General features: G+C 39.0%; 1 protein-coding gene across 11 annotated transcripts in view; it reads right to left on the bottom strand.

Annotated features, from left to right (window-relative positions):
* Positions 1-1,957: 1,957 nt before the first annotated feature.
* ATP11B (ATPase phospholipid transporting 11B (putative)) overlaps positions 1,958-22,413 on the bottom strand; it is a 73,075-nt gene continuing 52,619 nt past the window's right edge. The window contains exons 29-32 of one of the 11 annotated variants that reach the window (XR_010390466.1): positions 20,355-20,440; positions 11,408-11,541; positions 6,528-7,631; positions 1,958-4,594 (exon numbers count right to left, since the gene is read on the bottom strand). Coding sequence is in view for 7 of the 11 variants with exons in the window: in XM_064516655.1 (XP_064372725.1) it covers positions 11,323-11,541 (219 nt within the window). In the remaining 4 variants the exon portion in view is untranslated. Of the gene's footprint in view, positions 4,595-6,524; positions 7,632-8,393; positions 11,542-15,591; positions 15,715-20,354; positions 20,441-22,413 lie in introns of those variants that run through there. The other 10 variants (XR_010390467.1, XR_010390465.1, XR_010390464.1 and 7 more) reach the window with 10 other exon arrangements.

Genomic DNA, 22,413 nt, shown 5'->3' with positions numbered 1-22,413 from the left:
GCCCAGGGCACCGCGCACCCCTGCTCGACGCCGTGCACGGCGCAGCGAGGTGAGCACCAGCGAAGGCATCCGGCCACCAGTGTCTGCCTGCGGGTGCCGGGACCCGGCCACAGGGGCTCTGGGCCGTGGCAGCGGGGCGCCGGGGTGAGGGCAGGGCCGCCGCGTGCTCCCGCACCCAGGTGAGCGCCGGCCTTCGCCGCCCTGGCACGTCGCAGCTGCTGCTGCGGGCGCACACAGGGGCCGGTGAGCCCCGGCGGCTGCTTGTGCGGGTGCTGCTGGAGGCAGAGCCTTGCCCGGGAGGCCCCGCCGGAGCCGCCTGTCCGCGTCCGTGTCCGTGCCCAGGATGGGCGCTCAGCCTCACGGCCTGTTGCAGCCCTGCGCCGGGCAGGAGGGAGCCCCGGCCTGGTCCCGCCGGTGTTGGCTGCCCTCACAGCATCCCTTACCGTGTCCCACTGCGCCTCCTCCATTCGTTTTTCTCTTTCTGACGCTAGACTGTAACTTCACGCACCTGGTTTGCGCCATTCCCGATGGAGCCAGGGAGGTGGCAAAGAGCCCCCCAGCCTCCCCTTGCCCATGCGGCTGTCTGACTCTGCCCCCCCCGGCCCCGCTGCCTGCCGCAGCCTGCATCACCCCTGGCCTGTGTCCCAGACGCCTGCTGCCACCTGAGGTGAAGAACAACTGTCTCCTGGGCGGACATGGGAGCAGGGAAGAAGCAGGCTCAGGCTGCGCGATCTGCTGCTGCTGCTGACGCGCCTTAGGCTCAGACAATGCACCGAAAGGGGAAAAGACTGGATCCATTCTGCGTGGCCACCTCCGACTCTGGGAAAGCTGCTCGGGAAGGCTCTGGGTTCAAGCTCATGCCTCTGCCCACCAACACCGACAGCAGTCTCCCCCCGCACAGGTCAACACAGAGCTGCCCCCGCTCCCGCCCTCCTCCTCCTCCCCAGCTCCCGTGCTGCTGTGGGACTCGCTGCAACCACTGCTCTAGAGCTTTTCCTCGGCTCAGCAGTGTTTCCGCTGCCTCTTTTGTACGGACAGCCACGTTTCACTGTGGGCTGGAGAGAACGCAGAGGCAACAGCTCACGCAGCCATGGCTGCTGGGCCTCGAAGCCCAAACTCTTTCAGGAAAAACCTTAGGACCAGCCTCAACTGGCCCCAGCTACAGGGCCATTGCCCCTTGGACGCCAAGCTGAAAGGGCCTCAGGTTTATGGTGGGGGCCCAGCATCGCTGCTGCTAGAGGCATCTGCTCTCTGCCCTCTGCTCTCCTCTCCCTTGCCAGCCCTTCCCCAGCTAACGGGGCACAGAGATGCTTCCTGCTCCTGCAGCGCTCCCCTTTGCCATCCTCCAGCTCCACCCTGCAGCCCAGGGTAGGCGAGGGGAGGGGGCCTCATTACTGGAAGTGAAACATTTTATTGGTAAGAGGCACACGCTGCTTGAAGTGCAGTTAAACATAAAGAATGACACACAGAAAAGTCTTTTATTGCTTTTTCAGAAGGCATCAGCTTTCAAGACACACGGGCACTCTTGAAACTATAGAAATGACCGAGTTCTTGAAGAGTAGTACTTGCTTTCACCCCGCTCCCCTTTTGGGAAAAAAAAAAAAAAACATGGGGGCAAATGGAGGAAACTCTCCTCTGATGGAAACCAACTTCAGACTGAATGCAAAAGGAAAATAATCAAAAAAATCTTTTCCCAATGTTACTTCAGTAACCCGTACAATCCCAATAACCCAATAGCTGTTGTGAAAGCAAGGCTGTTCTTTAACGCTAAGAAATTCTTGAGGGCTGATCAGGGGCTGCAAGATCAGAGGCCACAGGTCTGTGCTGAAGACCACAAAGGGGCTGCCGGCACACCCACGTGGCAGGGCACTATTTGCCCAGCTGTAAGCATGCTGTTACAGAGCATCAGTACATTCATGGGTCATAGCTAATTACATAATTAAAACAATGACTCAGCTAGAAGTGGAAGTTTTATTTAATAAATATAATTTCCATAAACTTTTTCAAAACAACATTGACTGACAGAGCTGTACAATGAGCAAGCATCCTGACTCGCCGTCAGGAAGTCTAAAAAGAACATGAGGCAGCCACAGTGTCAGAGGTCCAAAATTCTTTCTACTAATTATTGCTACAGTTTCCAGTTGTCAATGCCCCTTATTTGCCTAAAATTAAGGAGTTAGATCAACATCACTAAAAAGGTACCATCCAGTGCTTCTTGCACAGATATCACTCAAGTTTTCTCTTCAGTAAGAACAAGCAGAACTTGATCATATTTCAGTGATTAAAAGTCTAGATGATTTATTCTTAAATGTACAAAAGAACTGAGAACTCTAGCAGGACCATAATTGGGAATCTCAAAAATATACTCTTTGGTGTAGTAATAACCTCTTAGTTATACCTGAAAGTGAGCCTAATTTTTAAGCGTTTTTCCCTTTCTGAGCTATATGCCCCATGCATTATCTTTCACCCCAGTGCCAATGCAAGAAAGGTATGAATGACTGGACTCCGATGATATATGAAGTAACTCCCTTTAAAACTGTTGAGAAACAACATAATATATGTCACTACACATATAGATATATTTTAGGGGTTCTTTCAGGCAAATCACACTTTATGTTGTAAACTGCATTGTTTTTCATAGTGCGGTCCCTCATACTGCTTCATGTTATATATAGAGGTCTTTTGCCCATGGCCCCTCAGGTTTTATTCATGTCCATGCATTTATACATCCTGGAAACAACAATAAAAAATTGGATCTACAGTGATGACAATTGTATATACTTATTGTAAAACCACATCATAGCGTGGCAACAGCTAGAGCAAGGCGAATACTTCAGAGAGATGAGAACATTCATTTTAACGAAAGCCACAGAAGCTTTGGACAGCACACGAGGTCTCTCTATTGAGTTATTTTTGACATCTCCATGAGCAGTATTTAGCTGAAGGAAAAATCTGAAAAATCTGTGGAAAGCAGAAGCTCTGCAAATACAGGTGCAAATGTGTTTCTAAGACGATCAATGGCAAGAGTTGATACAGCCACGAGCATCCATTCTTTCCTCCTGCTTATAAATTAGGTCATTGAAACAGGGAGCAGAAACCAGACAAATCATGCCACTGAAAGCAAACAATAGAAACAAAGAACATACAAAACAACCAACAATAAAAACATCTGCAGAAAAAAAACAGGTTTTGCAAAGAACGAGTTTCTGCAAAAAAGAAAAGTCTAACGGGGAGATAACAGGAACAGAAAAAAGGCTCAAATCAGTCTGTGTTTCCATGATGAATGGTTCGCCCAGCTCTAGGAATGTAAGTTGAAACAATAATGACTGTAAAATAATGCAGCAGTAATTGCACATTTATGATGGTCACAGAGCTATTGGGTATTCTACACCAAAAAACCAAGACATTCTCAAAATAAATGGTTCAGAAGCATATGGATTAAGCACTTTTGAATACTGAATTTCACCAATACTGCTGTGTTATTTAGAAGTATAGGAAGTGTCAGATAAAACAATTAAAATTAACGTAGACTACTGATTCAACAGCTTTGAAACATTTCTAACACTAGAAAATGAGATTTTTCCAATATAGAAGTTATCCTATCATTAAAAAATTGTTTGAAAGTATTACCAAATGTTTCCAGTAAGAAATTATAGTTGCTTAATATGCATTCTAGGTTGCATAATCTTTTCTCAAATAACCTTTTGCACAAAAAACCATAAATCGTTCTGAAAATGTAATGCCAAAGTTTTCGGCATTCCTTCCTTCGCATTTTTGCCCCCCTCCCCCTTATAATCTTAAAAAATATACAGGACATTTTAAGCAGAATATATACATTTTAGTTTGCGAAACAATTCAGAACACTTTCCCACCTGTTTCTCATCTTCTCCACTGCACCTTAAAAAAAGCACGCATTTGGCAACTGAAACTATGGTTTTCAAAACAACGAATATCAAACTCCATTTTTCATAAAACAGGAACTAAGATCAGCTGAGGATTCAATCCTATTCTGAAGGTGGCTGTGGAGAAGGTGCTCTCACAGAGACACTGCATAGTAAAGGCTGACTAAACACCATCCTTGCGTTAGCGAGCTAAGGTTGTCTACCGTAGGCTTTTCCGCCGTACAGGAAACGCTTCTTGGAATCCTCCACACACTTCAAGGCTAAGAGGGAATTCTAAAACATTTCCTCTGTGTGGCAAATTCTTCCTCACCCATTCACTCTAAATCAAAGAGATTAATGCTACTGTTAAACTAAATTAGATATATTGTCATCTTTGTGTAGAACTCTATACCGTACCCAACGTATGGTGAATGTTTCATACGCTTTAGCAAAGTACACAAAAGCTTCCTTCCTTGAGTAAAAGCTATTTTAAATGATTTGTGACATTAACAAAACACAGTCACTTTTCCCATCTACATTATTTGTCAGACCAAAAATCTGGTCTTATGGAAACCAATTCTACATTCTTATTAAATGAGAAATTACTGATTTAGATTTACTGCAAATAGAAAAATATACCTTAGCAGACAGATGGATTCTTAAGTTCTTCCTGAACTGTTTAAATGCGTGTTTCTTCGGTAACCTTACAAACACTGGGAAAAGGGAAAGTAGGGGGGAAAGGAAGAAGAGGAGATGGAAGGTTTTAAAGAAACACATAATGAATGTAAATTATTCTTCAAATATAGGACTGTGCTTCTTTGGCACAAATGCAATCGACATATTTGTATGGTAAAAGCCAAAATACATATATGTACAGAACTGAACCAATATAAATGCTTGGAGCGGAGCTGTAACTCAAAGTCTCAGCCTTTTTCTATACATAATCTATCACTGCTTACATTTCAATAAATGATATACTAACCACACAGACTGACGAGGTTATATGGCCACACAAACTGACTGGATGATTAGAATGTTATGGCTGACATGGACAAACAAGTACTTCTGAAAAGTGAAACACTGCGGTTTAGAAAGAAAAGACACAGCTATAACAGCAGATATCTGATTAGAATATTGAAAAAACAAGAGTTCCTTTATTTCTTAGATATCCATGGTAGTATAAAGACTGCCTCAGAAGGAGAAACTACTGAGAAGAAAACCATTATTTTAACAGATTTGTATCATATATAGAAAGTTACAGGAGTATGCGAAATCCTAGTGCATTCCCTTATTTTGGCATATCTATATAAAAGTCTTCTTGGGGAATAGAGAGATGACAATCAGCTTATTGCATCTCCGCACAGTAACCAGGTCTCGAACCAGGTCTCAAAAAATATATATGCAGTCACTCAGTGACATGTTAATACCTATCACAGGCAGTACGCAGGACTCAATTTTCAGGCAACGATTTCTTAACATGATCTGGATCCTCAGTGTGGGGATGTAGCATACGATCGAAACTTTCATGCTTAAGCTGCACTGTGAGCATGTAATTATGAACACTGAATTTATACTTATTTAAATGGAAAATCTGCTATATTTTGTTTCTTTTCTTCTCTTTGGTAATTCATTTTTAGGGCTTCTTCAATCAATTTGTGAATTCATTTTCATCTATGCCAGTGAGAGAAGAAACTCATATACTGCATGTTCAAGCCACTAGAAGTTTCAAAACAAAGTTGCAAAGACAATTTCTAACAGGTAAATGTTGCTTTTAAAAGTGAGATCTTGAAAATCCACCAGTTTCTGCAGCCTTCAGTCTAGAATGAAGCTTCCAGTCATTATTATAAAAAATAAAGATCCAAGATAAGAACTGAAATAATACCAGCTATAGCCATGAACAAAAACAACAAATAGCAGAGCTGTTTGCAGGTGAGGAACATCCAAAGTATTTGATACCAGGAGAGCTGGATCTCTTGAACACTTCTTCTCCTGAGTTCAGTGAGCTGAAGGGGAATTTGTCATGTCACAACAAGAGGGACAAACTCCTGTGGCAACAGCCCAGGCCCCACTGAGATGTCACATCAGCAGGCTAAGATTCTTTGCCTGAATTACGGAGGGGGAGGAGGAGGAGGGGAAAAAAAAGTCTTTGCCATATAATTTGCTTGGGAGACTGTGCTTAATACAGTATCAGAAACTTGCAGAGAGCAGCTAATATCATTTTGTCCGAATCCGAAGCGTTACTGTATGTGTATTTAAAAGATAATTTTAGGTGCTATTTACAGTCTGGGCTCTATTTACAGTGTATTCTACTGAGAGATAATTTTAATATGCTGCTTTACATTTTTACTGTCTGAGAGGAAGATTCTTCCAATACGGAGAGGGTTTCAGCGTCAGAGGCTCATCTCAAACTGGATTCTCAAACGAGAGTCCAGAAGCAGCAGCACCTGCATCAATCTATAGCTGAAGGCTACCTAAGGCAATGGTCTATGGATTTCACTGGTGGGAGCACTACCATTTTGTCTCCTGCATCTAAATACAACTAGTCAGTTCAGTCATCCTAGCAGGATGAAGTAACGAATGTTGCTACCCCACCCCAAATAGGCAGACACATTTATAGTGGAAAAAAGATGTACCTGCAAGACGTACCATTCAAAGCTGCACCTGTGCAACTTGTTTTTATTGGCATACTTAGGTATCAAAACATTGCCATCAGTGTGTCAGATCCTTCTGATATATGAAGATAATTAAGCATTAATTATATCTTCAAAGTACAACATGACCAAATATAAATACATTAGAAAGAATAAAACATGCAAAAATTCCCCAACTGTAAAAGGATTAATTATTCAAAAATTTTATGCTAGTGAGACACCTGCACAATCAACTTCACATTCTTCTTTCCCATTTTCCCATGTCAGGATCAATAATTGTTAACAAAACACCAGGGCATAATGGAAAATGACTGGGTTCTAAAGAGAACAGCGAACCGTTATTTCCCCTGTTGTTCCAAATTATTGTTTTGGAAGTTAATAGTCTTTTTCAAAGTGACGAAAACCATACTGCCATTCATTAACCAGCATAAATATTTGAATTGCATTTTGCTCTCAAAAACTGCTAAACTCATTGCTTGCAGAATATAGTAACTGTCCATGGGAAAAAACAAGACTGATTTGCAAACTACTAAGACAGCAACTGTGAAAGACAGCTCAAAATGAACGTGTGTATGTGAAGTGAAGGATCATCATGAAAAATGTAGCTTACTGTATTTTCACTGTGTATATTCAGTTCTATTAGATCACTCGGATTTGGGAGGACAAAGATTCTGCCACTATGTCATAGTGACATTTGAAGTATCAAATGCAGGATTCCAATCTGTTAATGTGGTAGCAAGAGAGATTAAGTGGTCAGAGGTAAAAGCATAGAGGTAAAAGCATTGCTTATTAAAAATTATTTAGCAACTTGGGGATATGATTAGAAAAATTACTGGAAGCAATTACTGTCCAGATGAACGTTATGCTAGGCCACAAGACAAACCACAGCGTGTATTTAGAAGTTAAGGTCATGCTAGTCTTTTCTAGGGCAGGGATATAGCACTGAACTCACTTCAAAACCTGCTATAGGTATGTGAGCACCACATGGCTTCCACAAGGCATTTAGAAATGTCCCTGTTAACAAGTGGGTGAGTCCATTGTGGAGAGAGTCAAGAAGCTTCTGTCGTTGGCATAGAAGGGATCCGATGAACTCCATGATCTAAAGTAACAATAAAAGAAAAGTTTGGCTGACTGGGAACCTATAATTTAGAGGTGAGGAGAAAAGTCTACGTAAGCAAAAAAAGAAAAATTCTGAGATTAGACAAATGTAACTCTTTCAAAGACTAATCAATTAGTTTCATGTAGACACCTGCAATTCATTCAAACTCTTGAAACTACACTGCAATTACCAGTGCCAACTATGTAATTAACAAATCCATGCTTGCCACAAAGGTAAAGTTTACTCACAACCACAGATATTTGCATCACTACGAACTGAAATAATCAGGGGCTTATAGGCCAGTTTTACAACTAAAGTTTTAATATTGTGCCTCAAGAAAACTGAATTTTGTATGTATAAGTTCAGGTACTGTGAATGCTACAATTTAATTTTAGCATACCGTCATTTTAGTAAAGCCTTGTGGTATGCTCAGCTAACTGCGGTATCCCAGTATATTGGTTTTCTAATGCTGTCTAGAGCTACAGGTAGGTAAAACCCATTCCAGCTTACCTACAGCCAGGAACCTATTTCACCACTTACTGTTAAATTTAAGCTACAGATTATGGCAACAGGAGAAATATTTAAGATGTCACAGCTTTTGATTCAGATGTGACCTAGCAATGTCCTTCTCTTAAGGATAAACCGTATCTACTGATGAATAAATACTGTATACAGGCCATCGTTCTTGGCTGAGCTATTTATGTGCACTAGTGTAGGACCGTATGTGCAAAACTGAAAAATAAAAGGTAGGAAGGCAGGAAATGCAAATATAAATAATTTATCCTCCAAATTCATCTCTGTCAGAAATCTGCTGTTTCTTTAAAACTTTTACATGCGGTGCCTTGATAAGAGAGTATATGTGATCCAGCATTCTTAGTATTTTAGTGACTGACGAGTTGACAGACAATTTAATGGAACAGAGACAGATATGCATTTTACCATACATGGTACATGATACACATTTTATATTCTAATTGGTGAATGAAACTATGGAAAATACTTCTTGAATACATTTAAAAAACAGTAAAGCAACTACAAGAGACTATATTCCTGTGGCCCTCTACTCCAAGCATTTGTACGACTTTGATGAATCAAAGTTTCTATCAAAATTTGATACGATATTTGATTTCACGTTCAGTTATCGTATTTGACAGAGTATCAGGAGCATATATTTGACAGAATATCAGGAGCACATAGAAAATACAATACAAGCTATCTACATCGACATTATTTAAATAGTGATCCTCACTGCACAGCGCTCTTACAAAAAACATTTATAGGTATCAATTCATTCAATGAAAACAGTTTGCAGCTACCTCTTGGTTGAATAAGAAGCTGTTTTATACAGCACAAACACAAAAGGCATTCTGTTTGGGACTGTGTGATCTTCTGAAGACATCAACTACTAGGTAAAAATCAAAGCAGATCAAGCTCGGGAACAAATGCTAAACTTAAATTTATAAGCATTTTTAATCCCCTGATAAATTTCTTAATTGAACGTTCAGCTTTCCACAAATTGTAATCGTCTCCTGTGATTTAAGCAATTAGTACATTAATAAAATAAACTTTCACATACTGCATGGAAAGTGTGGGGGAAGAGTAAATAATTTCCTCCTAGTACCTTGACTTTTAGACTAGGTTTTAAGTGTAAATGCTGAGTGAAAGGAACAGAAGACATTGCAAAAAGCAAGTAAGACTAAAATCAAATATATTGTCTTCTTTCTAGTTCTACTGTACATAAAATTAAGTGAAACTAATGGTTTCTGATGGTTAGGAGTAATTTCAACCAGAGGCAGAAGCAAAAACAATGGAACTCCAAGCCCTTAGTATAGCACCAAGATAGTTTTGCATATTCATTTAACATGTTAACATCAATGTTCTAGCAACTCTAAAATTATTCAGCTAGATGGAACTTTCTGTGACAATTACAAGTAACAGACAAGAAACCTGAGAAACAGCAGTCTTCAAAAAGTGCTTCATATTCTGTCAAATATGATTTTATCTTCAATAAATATTTTTAAGTTCATAAAGAAAATCCAAATGAGTGGAAAAGGAGGAAGCAGTAAAAATGTAAATGCATAGCAGAAAATAAAACAGAATACCTACCTTATAAGACTACGCATTACTAAAGCAAACCTTAACTAAAAATCTACACTTGTTAGAAACAATAAAATGAAAAAGCAGCCGAGTTCCTCATTTGCAAAGCACAGTTTTACAGAGAACCAGTGGGAAAAAAACAAAACAAAACCCAAAAACTTGAAGCAACCACTACCAAACTGTTAATTTTTAGACCAATTAAATGCTCACCTTGTAGATTAAAAATTCTATTAAACTGTTTATTTTATACATCATGCCCACCTTCTATACAGCAAGAGTTTTGATTAAAAATGTATTTGATTGTAACAGTTCATTTTTTCAGATGGAATGAAACATTTTGCATAATGATATTCTAGATTTGTAGAAATAATGAATAAAGTTTCATAAGCAAGCCAGGACAGAGAAAATGACTGAAACCACAGACACTGTGTTCAACACAAGTCTCAGAACAGAGATGTACTTCATACCAAGTCAATACCTAAAGGTAAAATTCAGAACTGACAAAGTGTGTCAGTGAAAGTTACTTGCACAAGATTTTAAACTGAATGAATGATATCACAACCTTTAACTAAAAGAGACAAAGTTGTCCAAACACAAAATGAGTTCCCTCGAAAATGTGTGAAGTGAAACTTCTTCAAGTTTGCCTTTTGACTAATGAAGGATTATGATATCATTCCGTTATTGAGAGATTACGATGTACAAAAGACTATTTTTATTTCTACCCCCAAATATTTCCATGTTTGTTAGCTAGCCCTCTTTATTTGGAATTGCAAAAATGGCACATTAGCAGATTCAGTAAAAGCTTTTATCACAGTTATGCCTGCTGTAAAAGCAGTATCACTCCTTAGAAGTATTTCTGGTTACTCTAACATGCTTTTACCCATTGAGGTTTGTTTCACACATATGGTTTGAGAAGGAAAAGATTTATTTAGCACATACTTTCAAATGGCACACATGATTTTGACAATATACCTTCTAATACTGAAAAAAATGCTTAAAATTCTTAGAACCTGAAGGCTCTATTCTGTCAATTACTTAGATTTTAGAAATAGATTATAAAAGTTATACTACAAAAATATTTAATTTTCATATCAATCAATGGCTGAAAGATTTAAAGACTCTCCTTCTAACAATGAAGTTCTATTTAAGGGCCGGGAGTGTGAGCCTTTTGTATATCTTCAGAAGTAATGCAAGCTCCAAGGTAAATATTTGGAGGTTGTACATCAAGAACCAAAGGGAAAAGTCTTTTGATTTTTACAAAGAACTCCTGATTCGTGAAGGCAAAAAAAAAAGAAAAAAAAAAAAAGAAAAAAAAAAAGGATAGATAAATCAGGAGAACAAACACAGCGTTGAGGCTTGATTTTCTAAAGAGAAGAATGTACAAATCAAGAAAAATTACGATAGATACAACACAAGATCTTGTACTAAGCCAAACTAACGATTTTAACAGAAATCTTCTGAAAACTTTTTCCCCCCCTCCCCATCCCGAACGAAAGCACTCAAAAAGAAACAAGAAACTAATCTTTTAGGATGAAAAAAAGTACAATAAAGAGTTGCATTTCCTGTTAAATAAGCAAAATCTGCAGCTGGTTTACTAAACATCTATAGCTGCAGGCTCATCGGGTTCCAGTTTATAGGAGAATCGCCTGCAGCAAAGGCTATTGAGAGAAATTCCACACCTGTTGACCCGGGTTGGACTACATCTTCCCATTAGTCGTTCCAGCATTCTTCTAAGAGGTGTGCATGCTGTTTCCCCATCTGAGAAGCAGCACATGGAGTCCAAGCAGTTGATACCTGAACCTGTCTCAGTAAGCTGGAAGAAAGGGGGGGGGGGAATAAAAATCAGTATTGGATGATTCCAGCAATAAAGATGTTATCTTTAAGTTTCTTAAAGTTAGTGCTGAATATTTTTCAACTTTACAGGGAAACTACAGTGATCAATAACATCACCATTTCCCTTCCTAAGGGCTATAAACACAAACACTTGGCCCATTGATCTTGCCGAGGTTTGAACACAGCCTTACTGAGAATATGGCGATTGTTTAGCACCATCTCTCTGCTTAATGATGGAAATAAACTGGCTGGCAAGTCTATGTGTTATAGCTATAATGAATCTCTGGAGCACAGCCTCATGCAGTGTAAGCTGTCATGCCTTGATTAACCTCAGTGGAGGTGCCGCAATTTATGACAAGCTGCAAGTCTGCGCTATTTTAAGCAAAATCTATCAAGAGACAAAACTTCAGATCAAGGCTACAGAACAAAATGCAGCAAACTGATTATAATTATATATATTATTCCTCAAGTAGTACAGAATGCAACTTCTTATAGCAATTTAGATCCCTAGTCTAGATTAGTCTACTAATGACGGCCACCCCTAGCTTGGAAAAGGAACCAAAGCACACTCCTCATTTTGTAAAGATCTTTATCTAAATACAAACAACAGACTGATATTAACAAAGTTCAGTCGGATTCATGCTAGTATGAAGAACAATTCACCATTAACATAATAAACTTTCTACTGTTCATTCTCGGTATGTGAGAAAGAGACCCAAATAAAATGAAAGAAGTTATACGGAGATATTTGGGTTTTAAATGCCATCTATTAGCATGCTCCTCTGTTATTCTTGAATACGAGTCAACTGCAACATAACTAAAGTCTAACTGAAATTTAGCACTACTGAAAAGCTGGACAGAGAATATCTGAAATTGATTTCGGTATCCTTTCCAAAAGGACAAAAAAAGGCAGAGTGTGGGGATGGCTTTTTAATTCAATCAAAACCTCTCCACCAGAGCATCCTGTCAAACAAATGCCAAACACGCAGGTCAAATTTAAGCATCCATTATCTTCACCTCTCTAGGATATCTGTGAATAAGGAAGGCTGGGAGGAGTTGTCTTGGTTTACTGCAGGACACAGCTCACTTTTGAGAACTTCCTGCACCTTTTCACACTATGACAGAAGCTAAGATGGATGACTGCTGTCTGAAAGACTTTGGTTTCCACACCCAGCTTCTTTCATGCCACTCACACTTTCCCAATGCAAGGAAGGCAAAGGACCTCAAGGTTCTACTGGGATGGTTAACTATGAGGAGACGTCTTCCTTCCTAATCCTCCAAAACAGGCGACTGCACAGACTACAGCTTCATAACAGCACAATTCCTACTAACAGGAAGCAGAGGCTTTTGGAAAGCCAGGAGAAAGCTTCAGTTGGTGGGGAAAGGAGGGCGCACACAGGCCAACTGACCAGCCTAACCTTCCATGCCACTGGGAAAACAGAAACTTGACCTGGGCAGAACTGGTGTTGACTTGCATTATTTCCTATGTCTACCCCTTCCCTCAGTTCTGTTCTGCATTCCCTGTGGTCTCTGCAGCTCCTTCCCCCACAGTGCTTAATGCAAGACCTACAGGAGTGTCAGCAATTAGCAGCTATATTAATTTATAGAAAGAATTACAAACTGATACCCAGTTCAGTTGCAGTAACTCAGAGGCCATGAATGAGAAGTATACTCAGAATGCACACTTCCAAAGATCTAGCACTCACTCTTGAGGTCTTCCCGACACAAAGTGAACATTTAAAATTACAAGATACTTTTGTAAATACATGAGACACAGGAGCAGAAGCACTGCAACCAACAGATCTAGAAGGGGTTTTTGGTAAAAGCCGAAAAACAAAACCCCACCCTCAACAACAACAAACCACAACCACAAATGCCAGCAGAGCTCGAGACCCTGAACTTCCTTACTTGATGGCCATCATATCTAGTCACAACGGTGCTGCCACAGAACATAGCATAATTAGGAACAGCACAATTTACAGCTTTGCAGAAACAGCAAATACAGCCTTTGCAGCAATTTAATACTGCATTCACAATGTATCAGATGACAGATTATACAGAGAAGGAACCAGGAGGTCCCTGGAGCATATATACATTGCTCTTCATTGTAGCGTTCACAGCAATACAAAACAGAAGCTCTTAACGTTCCCATGCTTACGTTTTAGAAGAATATTTAGTCTGTCTCATCCTTCCATTATTCCGAAACAGCCTAAGTAGCATCTTTAAAACCACTGCAAAAAGTCACATTACTGTAGCTGTATCTAGAATTACATGGACCAGACATTTTTATCTAGAATCTAAACAACTTCATGAAGAAGTACTCGATAACCTGAAAACAAATGCTTGTGCTCACAGAGGAACTTCCTTCAAAAATATAAAACCTCGCTGATCCTCCTCCTTCATCCAGAAGGGATGACAGAAGAGGAAGTCAGTCAGTGTTCTTCAATCAAGACTAAACAAATGGTTTATGTTTATTATCTCGAATTTATTAAAATGCCTGATAAAGATTTTTTCACTACAAAGCAATCTGGTCAGATCACAATGCAATTCGCTTTATAATTCACAGGACACACAGGCAATGAAAAGCAAATATATCATACTCTCACTACACAAATCATAGTACAGTCTGGGGGAAATCGTAGAAATCTTTCCTCAATCACTGGCATATTCATGTGACCAGCTACCAACTCACAGGCAGAGACTGAAGAGAAAACAAATTTCTATGCAAGAGCTTTTCAGAATGGGTCATTAAATGTCTTTGAAGAAAAGACAGCTCCCCTTGGCTCCAACAGATGCTGGATAATTTAGAAGAGTTTTAGGAACCAATGGCTTCAGTGGTATCCCAAGATTAAAACACATTTCTATTTGTGACTGTTTCCTGTCACATGTAAACTATTGTGTAAGTTATGAAAAAGCAATCTATTTGATCATATATGAAAGAGCCTGATTATTACTTTCCAATGAATATCTCTATTTTTCTGTATATTTACCTCTGTCATTGTCCAAGTAGCATAAAATTTCTCCAGGCACCACAGAGCCAAATCACAACCTTCACAGCCTCTGGTAGAGGAGGTGTGAGGGATACTACCTGCTGAGCTGAGAGCTAGCAGTCCTAAATGCTATTAAAAACTGGCACAAAGAGTAACCAGAAAGTCACCCAAACCTGCTCCCAAGGACTGAATCCTCAGCTCTGGATTTTGGAGGACCGGTGCCTCCTCTTCACTAAAATCCTTGGTATTCTTCAGTCAGATACTCATATAAAGAGTTAGAATCATGCTTGAATCATGATTTATGGAAGGCATAACATTATCCTTTTTTAAAATAGCAAATGTGACCTTACAGAACCTCAGACACAATGTTTACTGTTTACCTAATTCACAGTTAAGTGTAAAGTAATACTAGGAGAGCATTAAGGACGCAACCTAAAAATAAATTCAGTTTCATATATAGGCACGTTTTGTGTCACTGCCTGGTGAATATAGATTTTTACATTTATGCCAGCTGCCTGGAAGGAAGACATTTATATTATGCTAGAGAGTCTCTTTTTATCACTTTTCTCTCTGTTATGGACAAATATAGACATAATTTTTATCAAAGTAAAGCCTGACATGCTAAGGTGGTAGAGCAAAATGGTCTCTGAAAACCTGAAACACATCTTCAGGAAACAAATGGCAGGAGAGCCGATGCTTAGAAAAATTAATAAATCTAGAGAAACACCTGATAGTACTCATATTTGGCCTGCAAATAAAGTGAGATCTTTTCAAAAGGTAAGATCTGGGATCACAACAACATAATACTTTATAGTATAATGGACCATTTCATGTAATAAACCAAAAAGCAGTTGAAATGCTGAACAAAAAAGAGCGAATCAGTCTGACAAGCAAAACCAAACCCACATACTATGATGTACATTTTCTTGCAAATATCAAAAAATATGGGTATTTTGGAGATGGCTGCATGACTGACTAAATATGATAGATATATAAAAAAATATATATACACACACATTAGGGTAGAGTGGGAGTACTACCTAGTGAACGTAAGAACTGTCCTGCGGGCTAGATGGATCTAGCAGTTGCCTATTGTCCTCCCCTCTGTGCTTGCTTTCAGCAAAGTCACATGCTGAGCTGACTGAACCCTTATCTTCTTCCATCTAGAAGGACAGAAAAGCAACACAACTTATAAAGCACCATGTTTAAATTGATTTACAACAATTATCATGTTTAATGAACTTTCACTTTACAGGCATCATCTTGAGAGAACAAGGCATATTTACACGGAAAAGAGGCAATTTTTTCCAAATTAATTGGTGAATCAAACATGGTTTATCGGTGCACAAGTATTAGAAGGCACCACAGACGACTTGTGCACCACAGACTACAAAAGGGGAAAAAGCAGTAATTTTGAAATCTAAACTAGATCTGGGGATTTGTTTTTTCCCTTTCTAATAGAAAGGATCATGTCAGTTTGTTCCTCGTATTATAGGATTTCCTATATGCCACAAGACAGACGTTTCAGCTAAACATTTAATCACACTGAAATATGCAGTTGGTGCTTTGTTGAAAAGGAAATTAATTGAAAAGGAAATTAATCCTACACATCATGTTTAGAACACTCCAGTGTATTTTCTTGAGCCCAGACCCTAGATGCCAGCGTGTCTGATGCCACATGGACGCTTCAGACAGTTTATGAGATGGCTACTACTAGCCTACTGTTTAAGCTTGCTCTTTGTTGTTAAACTCATTAAACCCTTAACATGCTGTATATCCAAATCCCAATTAGTTTATTGGAAAGATTTTTTTTTTTTAATACAAAAGCCATAAATGCTGACCTCTACACTGCCACTTACACTTTCAACATCTCTCCATTTTTTCTACTCTTCATCTCCTTAAATCAAGTAAACCTACTAATGCGAAACTGTTTCATTATTTCAATGTCATTAGACAAAAGTATCTCCAGGTAAGTACCTATGTGCACTTCTGTGACTAAAGATAAATATCAAATAATCTGTTTTCTCATTTAATCACTCTTCCTGCTGGAGATTGAGTGAACTAGCTCACAGAGCAGCACTGCTCTAAGCTAGACATTACACAAACCCATGAAAGAAGAGATTACACTTGATCAAAGTTCAGCATATTAAGTTGTTCTGGTATACTTCACTAGTATGAGTACATGCTTGCACATGAATAGATGGTCCTCTTGGAAATCATACGTTCCTTACAGAAAAGGTAGACTATAAAAGGAACAGAAACCTGTCTGCGCTTGACTTCCATGCAGCTGGAGAGGACTAGGTATGATAACTGTTAGGAGGGAAATCATATGAAGCAGCAACTAGAGGAAAAAAGAATACAGACAAGTAATGAAGGCCTTAAAGACTGAGCCAGGAGTCTCTGAACGGAGACAACTAAAGAAAGCAGATCTGTACAGAGAGGAAGGGAAAACAAGGGAGCAATAAAATCATGGGAGGCTAAAAGGGGAAAGAATAAAGTCTTTGCCATGCTAAGGTACATGCCACTGCTTAAGAGTCCTAGAAATAATATGCTATGCAGTAATAGCCTTCCCTGTAAATAAAAGCCTTGTCTATCTTCTACATTCCCTAATACTGTGTGCAATGTCAATATACTGCCTCAACATAAAAAAATCAATAAGCATAGTTAACTCCATCAGTGATTAGAATTGCCTTGAGACACAGACTGAAAACATCTATTTGAGCAGTCTTCTCGCACGTGGCTTAAGATTTCTGACAGTTCTTTCCAAGCACAGAGACATTACTTTTATATATATATATATATATATATATATATATATATATATATATATATATATACACACATATATATATACACACACACACCTTTACACACAAACAAGCCTCCTGCCTCCTATGCAAGACTTTGTAAACAGAGAAAAAACTGAAATGAAATACAATGGAGCCCAATTAGTACCCCAAGGTATCTATGGCATGCATTCCAAGAGCTTTGGGAGAGACAGCTACAGAGGAAAGAAAGAAACTTGTTGAAAAGCAAGTACTCAGTCATCAGTCTACCAGAAAGCATAAAGCCTGCACCTGAGCTGTGCTGCCCGATTTCCTCTTCGGCCCAATTCACAACAGTGACAGTAAAGGTCGGGGGCAATAATTTAACAGGTGAGCACAAAACTGCATTTCGGACTTACACAAATCACACAGACACTTAAAAGACCCCCCTCAAAGTTGTTAACCATACACCACAAGATGTACTTATAAGCTTGAACATCTTACATACACTCTCAAGCCTATGTAGACATATAAAAATTGATTATAACATCATACATATCTTTTCGTTTGCACTCACAGTTATTCTGCTTTTGTTTATCAACAGGACAGCACATTTGCAGAACAAAGCATAATTCAGTTTAACCTGGCACTATATTCCTCTCAAGGTTTTTACTACTTCTACAACACAGAAAAAACAACAAAAGCTCCTACATGGGAGCTGCAGGCACAAAGTATGCAAAATCAATACTGAGTGGGCACAAGCGAGGTGTCACAGGATTAGCCACCCGGTGCTACATTCACCAAGCAGCTGTTTCTTTCCACACTCCTCCAGCTTTCTTCGCTTTCTCTGCTCTATAGCTTTTGAAACACAGACAGCTGCCCTTGACACCACAGAAACCAGCCAGGGGTCTTTACTCCAAATTCATTTTTATTTAGCATAGGAAAATGAGTAGTGTCCATCTATTAACTGATTTTCCTTTTTACTGTTTTAGGGAAGGATCCACAGAATAGCTTCTGACCTTCATCTCAAGACTATGAATAAAGAACTACAGAAACCTGAATCTTTAGTTCCTTCCTGTTGCCTTTTACAACTTCAAACAGGCAGTAAAACGCACTCAGGGCATACAAATCCCTTGCATTTAGAAACCTAACATTAGACACCCCAGTTTAAAAAAAACCTCACATACATCAGAACTGGATTTGCATAATCATTGGTTAGTTTTTTCAATCCCTTCCCAAAGTATAATATAAAGAAAATCCCCCCAAACTTGCAAGTATTCTCCTTTTCCCAATATTTTAGTAACTACAATGCTACATTCATAGACAGCTTTATTTTTCCTTCACCATCCAGTTGCATAACCTCTAAAATGGGCGTTCTGAAAAATTTAGTAACATCTTTTATTTGGTGCACATGATGCACCACATCATTCACTGTAATAGCAAAGTGAGAAAACAGGCTTACTGGAAGTATATGTTATCTAAAGTTTTAAAAGGTGAATTATTTCAATAACACCAATAAATCAAAAATTTAAAAAGCCAACCTATAAAAGCTTTTGCAGTGGGAAAAAAAACCCAGTATGTTTCTAAGTTTACTAAAATCAAAGAGGTATAGCGCAGTTTGCCTTTGTTTTAAAGGTAATAAGTGCTGAATTTTAAAAACACTGCCTCCCTGGAGTGTTTAGAAATCTAAACTGCAGACTCCCTGGTATGTTTCAGTGTATCAAATGACAGTTAAAACATGGTAATAAAGCAACCAAACATAATAGTCACTTCAAATTTCTCCTTGCAAGTGTGTAGTTCTCTCCAACAGAGGAAAAGCAAGTCTGCAACAAAATGATTTCGCTTCCTCCCCCCCCCATTTCGCCTACCTTCCCCTCTTTCTTTTCCCCCTACTTCCCTTTTTCCCTCTTCCTTCCCCCCCTTTTCCCCACCTTTTTTCTTCTCCTTTCCTGTTTTTTCTCTTTCCTTTTCCCCTCCCCCCCCCTTTTTTAAAAAGACTGTTCTTGTCTTTGTTTCAATTAACTCTTAAAAATATTCTGCTAATCATTTGAAAGGTCAGCTTCTTCTCGCCTGCTTTCCCCCAGTTAAACAAATGGGAATTAATTCCCCCGAAATCTAGGTTGCTTGGGTGCCCCAGTACTGATTTGCAAAAATATCATCTTAGACACCACAGTGACCTTACGAAATTATTTTTAAAAAATCTGTTCTCTGAATTATTTCTGGCTTTAGGACACAGACATAGATAAGGGTGGGATAAAACGTAAAACAGGTTAAGGCATTATTTATGCATAAGAATGTTTCTGTCTTACAACTGAAAACCAGCACTTGGTAACATTTCACATAGTGAACTCAGTGCATTTGACAAGTTTCAGAATTCTAACCTACACACACACAGATACGTTTCAATCTTTTCTTGAATAATTTGTTAGACTTTGTACTCAAATGCCTTTGGGAATATGTATCCATAATACAATGAAAACAAACAACACTTACTTTATAGAAGCATGAAACAAACACAGAAAGCCTTAGCTGCACAAGTGTACATATGCGCCCAAACTTAAAACATTTTCTGCACTTTCAACACAAGTGAAAGCAAATTAAAATGGGCAAACAACTCGCAATAAACTGCTGCCTGAAATATATGGACCTTCCTGTCACGGCCTTATGAAGCTGAAATTATCCAACATGCAAAAAGCACTGTTAATTTTGATCATAAAGAAATGAAAAGCATTGTAACCATGCTAGAAACTGATTATTTAAAAATGAATGCAAGAAGAGCTAGATTTGTATTCTGAAAGTTGAGCATCATGCTAGGGATGTTTTTCCCTAAAAAGGAATGTCCACATGCTACTTAGGAGAAGCATTTGGCTCAAAAACACAGAGCAAAGCCAAGAAATATACCAAACTGAATGGATCTGTGCTACAGATATCGCCCTCTCAACCCACTAATATTCATGCCTCTTCCATCTCTCTCAGCACTGGTTAGTTCACCTTCAGCATGCATAAGAGTTGATGAGGAACTGTCCCTCCTACTCTACCTAATTTTGCTCAGCTGATTCCTGGCCCTGGACAATGGCTGCAGTGCGATGAACTCGTCACTTAAAGCAACTCTGTTGGAGTACATCTACAATTGGACAGAGAAGGGATGGAACATACATGTCAGTAAGTAGTAGCAGTAATTTTCTAAGAGAAAGACACAGGACAAGACATTGTTATTTGAGTGGAATACACATCATATACAGAACACGAGCCTGATACCTTCAGGACAGCTCCTGGGATCATCACAGCCAGTTATTGCTCGCTAGGACCATACTTAAATGCTCCTTAGCTTTCATACAGAGGAAAAAGGCCTATACTTTACCAGCTGCCTTTACTCAGTATTAACTTCCCCTCTCAGTAGTGTTGTGATTTATATTTACCCAAAGACTGAGATTCTCCTTACTGGCCACTTCTTCCAACATGATTCTACAGTAATTGAAAAAAGGGGCAAAAAATGTATACACATGCACCCTAAGTGCATTGGGGAAAAGTAGAGCCAATCAAGCACATCCTGCTATAAAAGTCAACTCTCACTAGCTTGTCAAGTTTTTAATGTACTGACATCCCAAAATGGGACAGTTTTTAAGAGAGTAGTGACACAGAATAGTATTTACATTTAAAGATTCATCTTTAACAAAATTTCAAGTGTTTTTCTCTCACATCAGTTAAATTTCTTTGCTCTGTTAGGAACACCTCAGCTACGTGTAACACCTAACTGGTGAAAAATAAATTGCTGATGTTATGAACTTACACTAAATTGAAACACGTAACATCAAGCCCCTTATATAGTCCGTGGAGTAAGGCATATGTCTACAGATGCAGTGAATTCAGAGCACAGAGCTGGGTAACTCGCACAGCCAGTGTGCTCTTAGCTTCTGAAAGATACCAGCAGTTGAGCAGCTCAGGAAATTGTGTTAAGTTTGCTCACTGCTCGCAGTAGGCTATTTTAAAATTTAGATCATGAGGGAAAGAAAAATAATTGAAACAGGTACAATTTTTAAAATTAGTGACTGGTTCATGTAAAAATTTTTCTTGCGGTGAGTAAAAAAAAAAACCTTAATAACTGTAAATAAGCTCTTTTCTTTTTTCCTCTACTAGGCAAATACACTAATTTAGTCATACAGTTAAAAAGGAAGAATTAAAAATAACTCAGTTATACACAGGGTGCATCTATACTATGAAAAACGCATTAAAATGGCAATACAAAGCTCCATATTCATTCTTTGAATGACTTCTACAGAGAATTTGCTCAGCTTTTAGGACAGAAAGACATTCTCCTAACTCTCTGCGAGTGAGTCCTTTCCTCTGCTTTGAAACTGAGAGAAAAATATTTACTAGAGATCTTAAACAAGCCTAATGAGGAATAATCATGAAAGAAGCACTGTCACTTCCTGACAATAACTGGGCAAAGTCAGTCGGTCATATGGTCTTATTCACTTATGTTTAGTTCCTCACTGCAAGAGTAGCCTATGAAATTCAGTGGGGCTGTCTGTCTCATTACAAATAGGAAAATCTCAACAGATTAGATCTTCAGAAAGCAACAAAGAGGTGCCTTCTTTTTGCAAATGGCTTTTTAACTATGATTCCACTATCAGACAGACACACAGAAAAGGCTGAATGGCTGATGAAACATTTCTGGTCAAATCAGATTTTAGGTCCCTGGCTAAACTTTGCAATGTCAGGAATTAGGTGTTTTCAGAAAAAAGGCAGTATTCCATTAAGCATGGACACTACCACAGATGCTGTCAAATGGCAAAGCAGAAAGAGAATCAGAAAAATAAAAATTACTAATAGAGGGCAACAAAACAAAATCTCCTTGCTATGAACTAAGTTATAGCCACAAGAAAGATGTCAGACAGTCACTGTGCTTTCCTAAAGGAGAGATATCTGATCACGCCCATTATCATACAACTGCAATGGAAACAAAGAAAAGCCAGTTATTCCAAAGAATTCATTCAGAGAGCAAGAGAATGCAATGAAAAATATACAGATAAGGCTAGGGACAAGAGAAACTTTTTCTTCTGACATGAGAAAACTTAGCAGCCACACTAACCACTG

This window comes from Dromaius novaehollandiae, chromosome 9 (assembly GCF_036370855.1).
Source record: "Dromaius novaehollandiae isolate bDroNov1 chromosome 9, bDroNov1.hap1, whole genome shotgun sequence".
Lineage (NCBI taxonomy): Eukaryota > Metazoa > Chordata > Aves > Casuariiformes > Dromaiidae > Dromaius > Dromaius novaehollandiae.
This window is presented reverse-complemented; position numbering and strand designations above follow the sequence as displayed.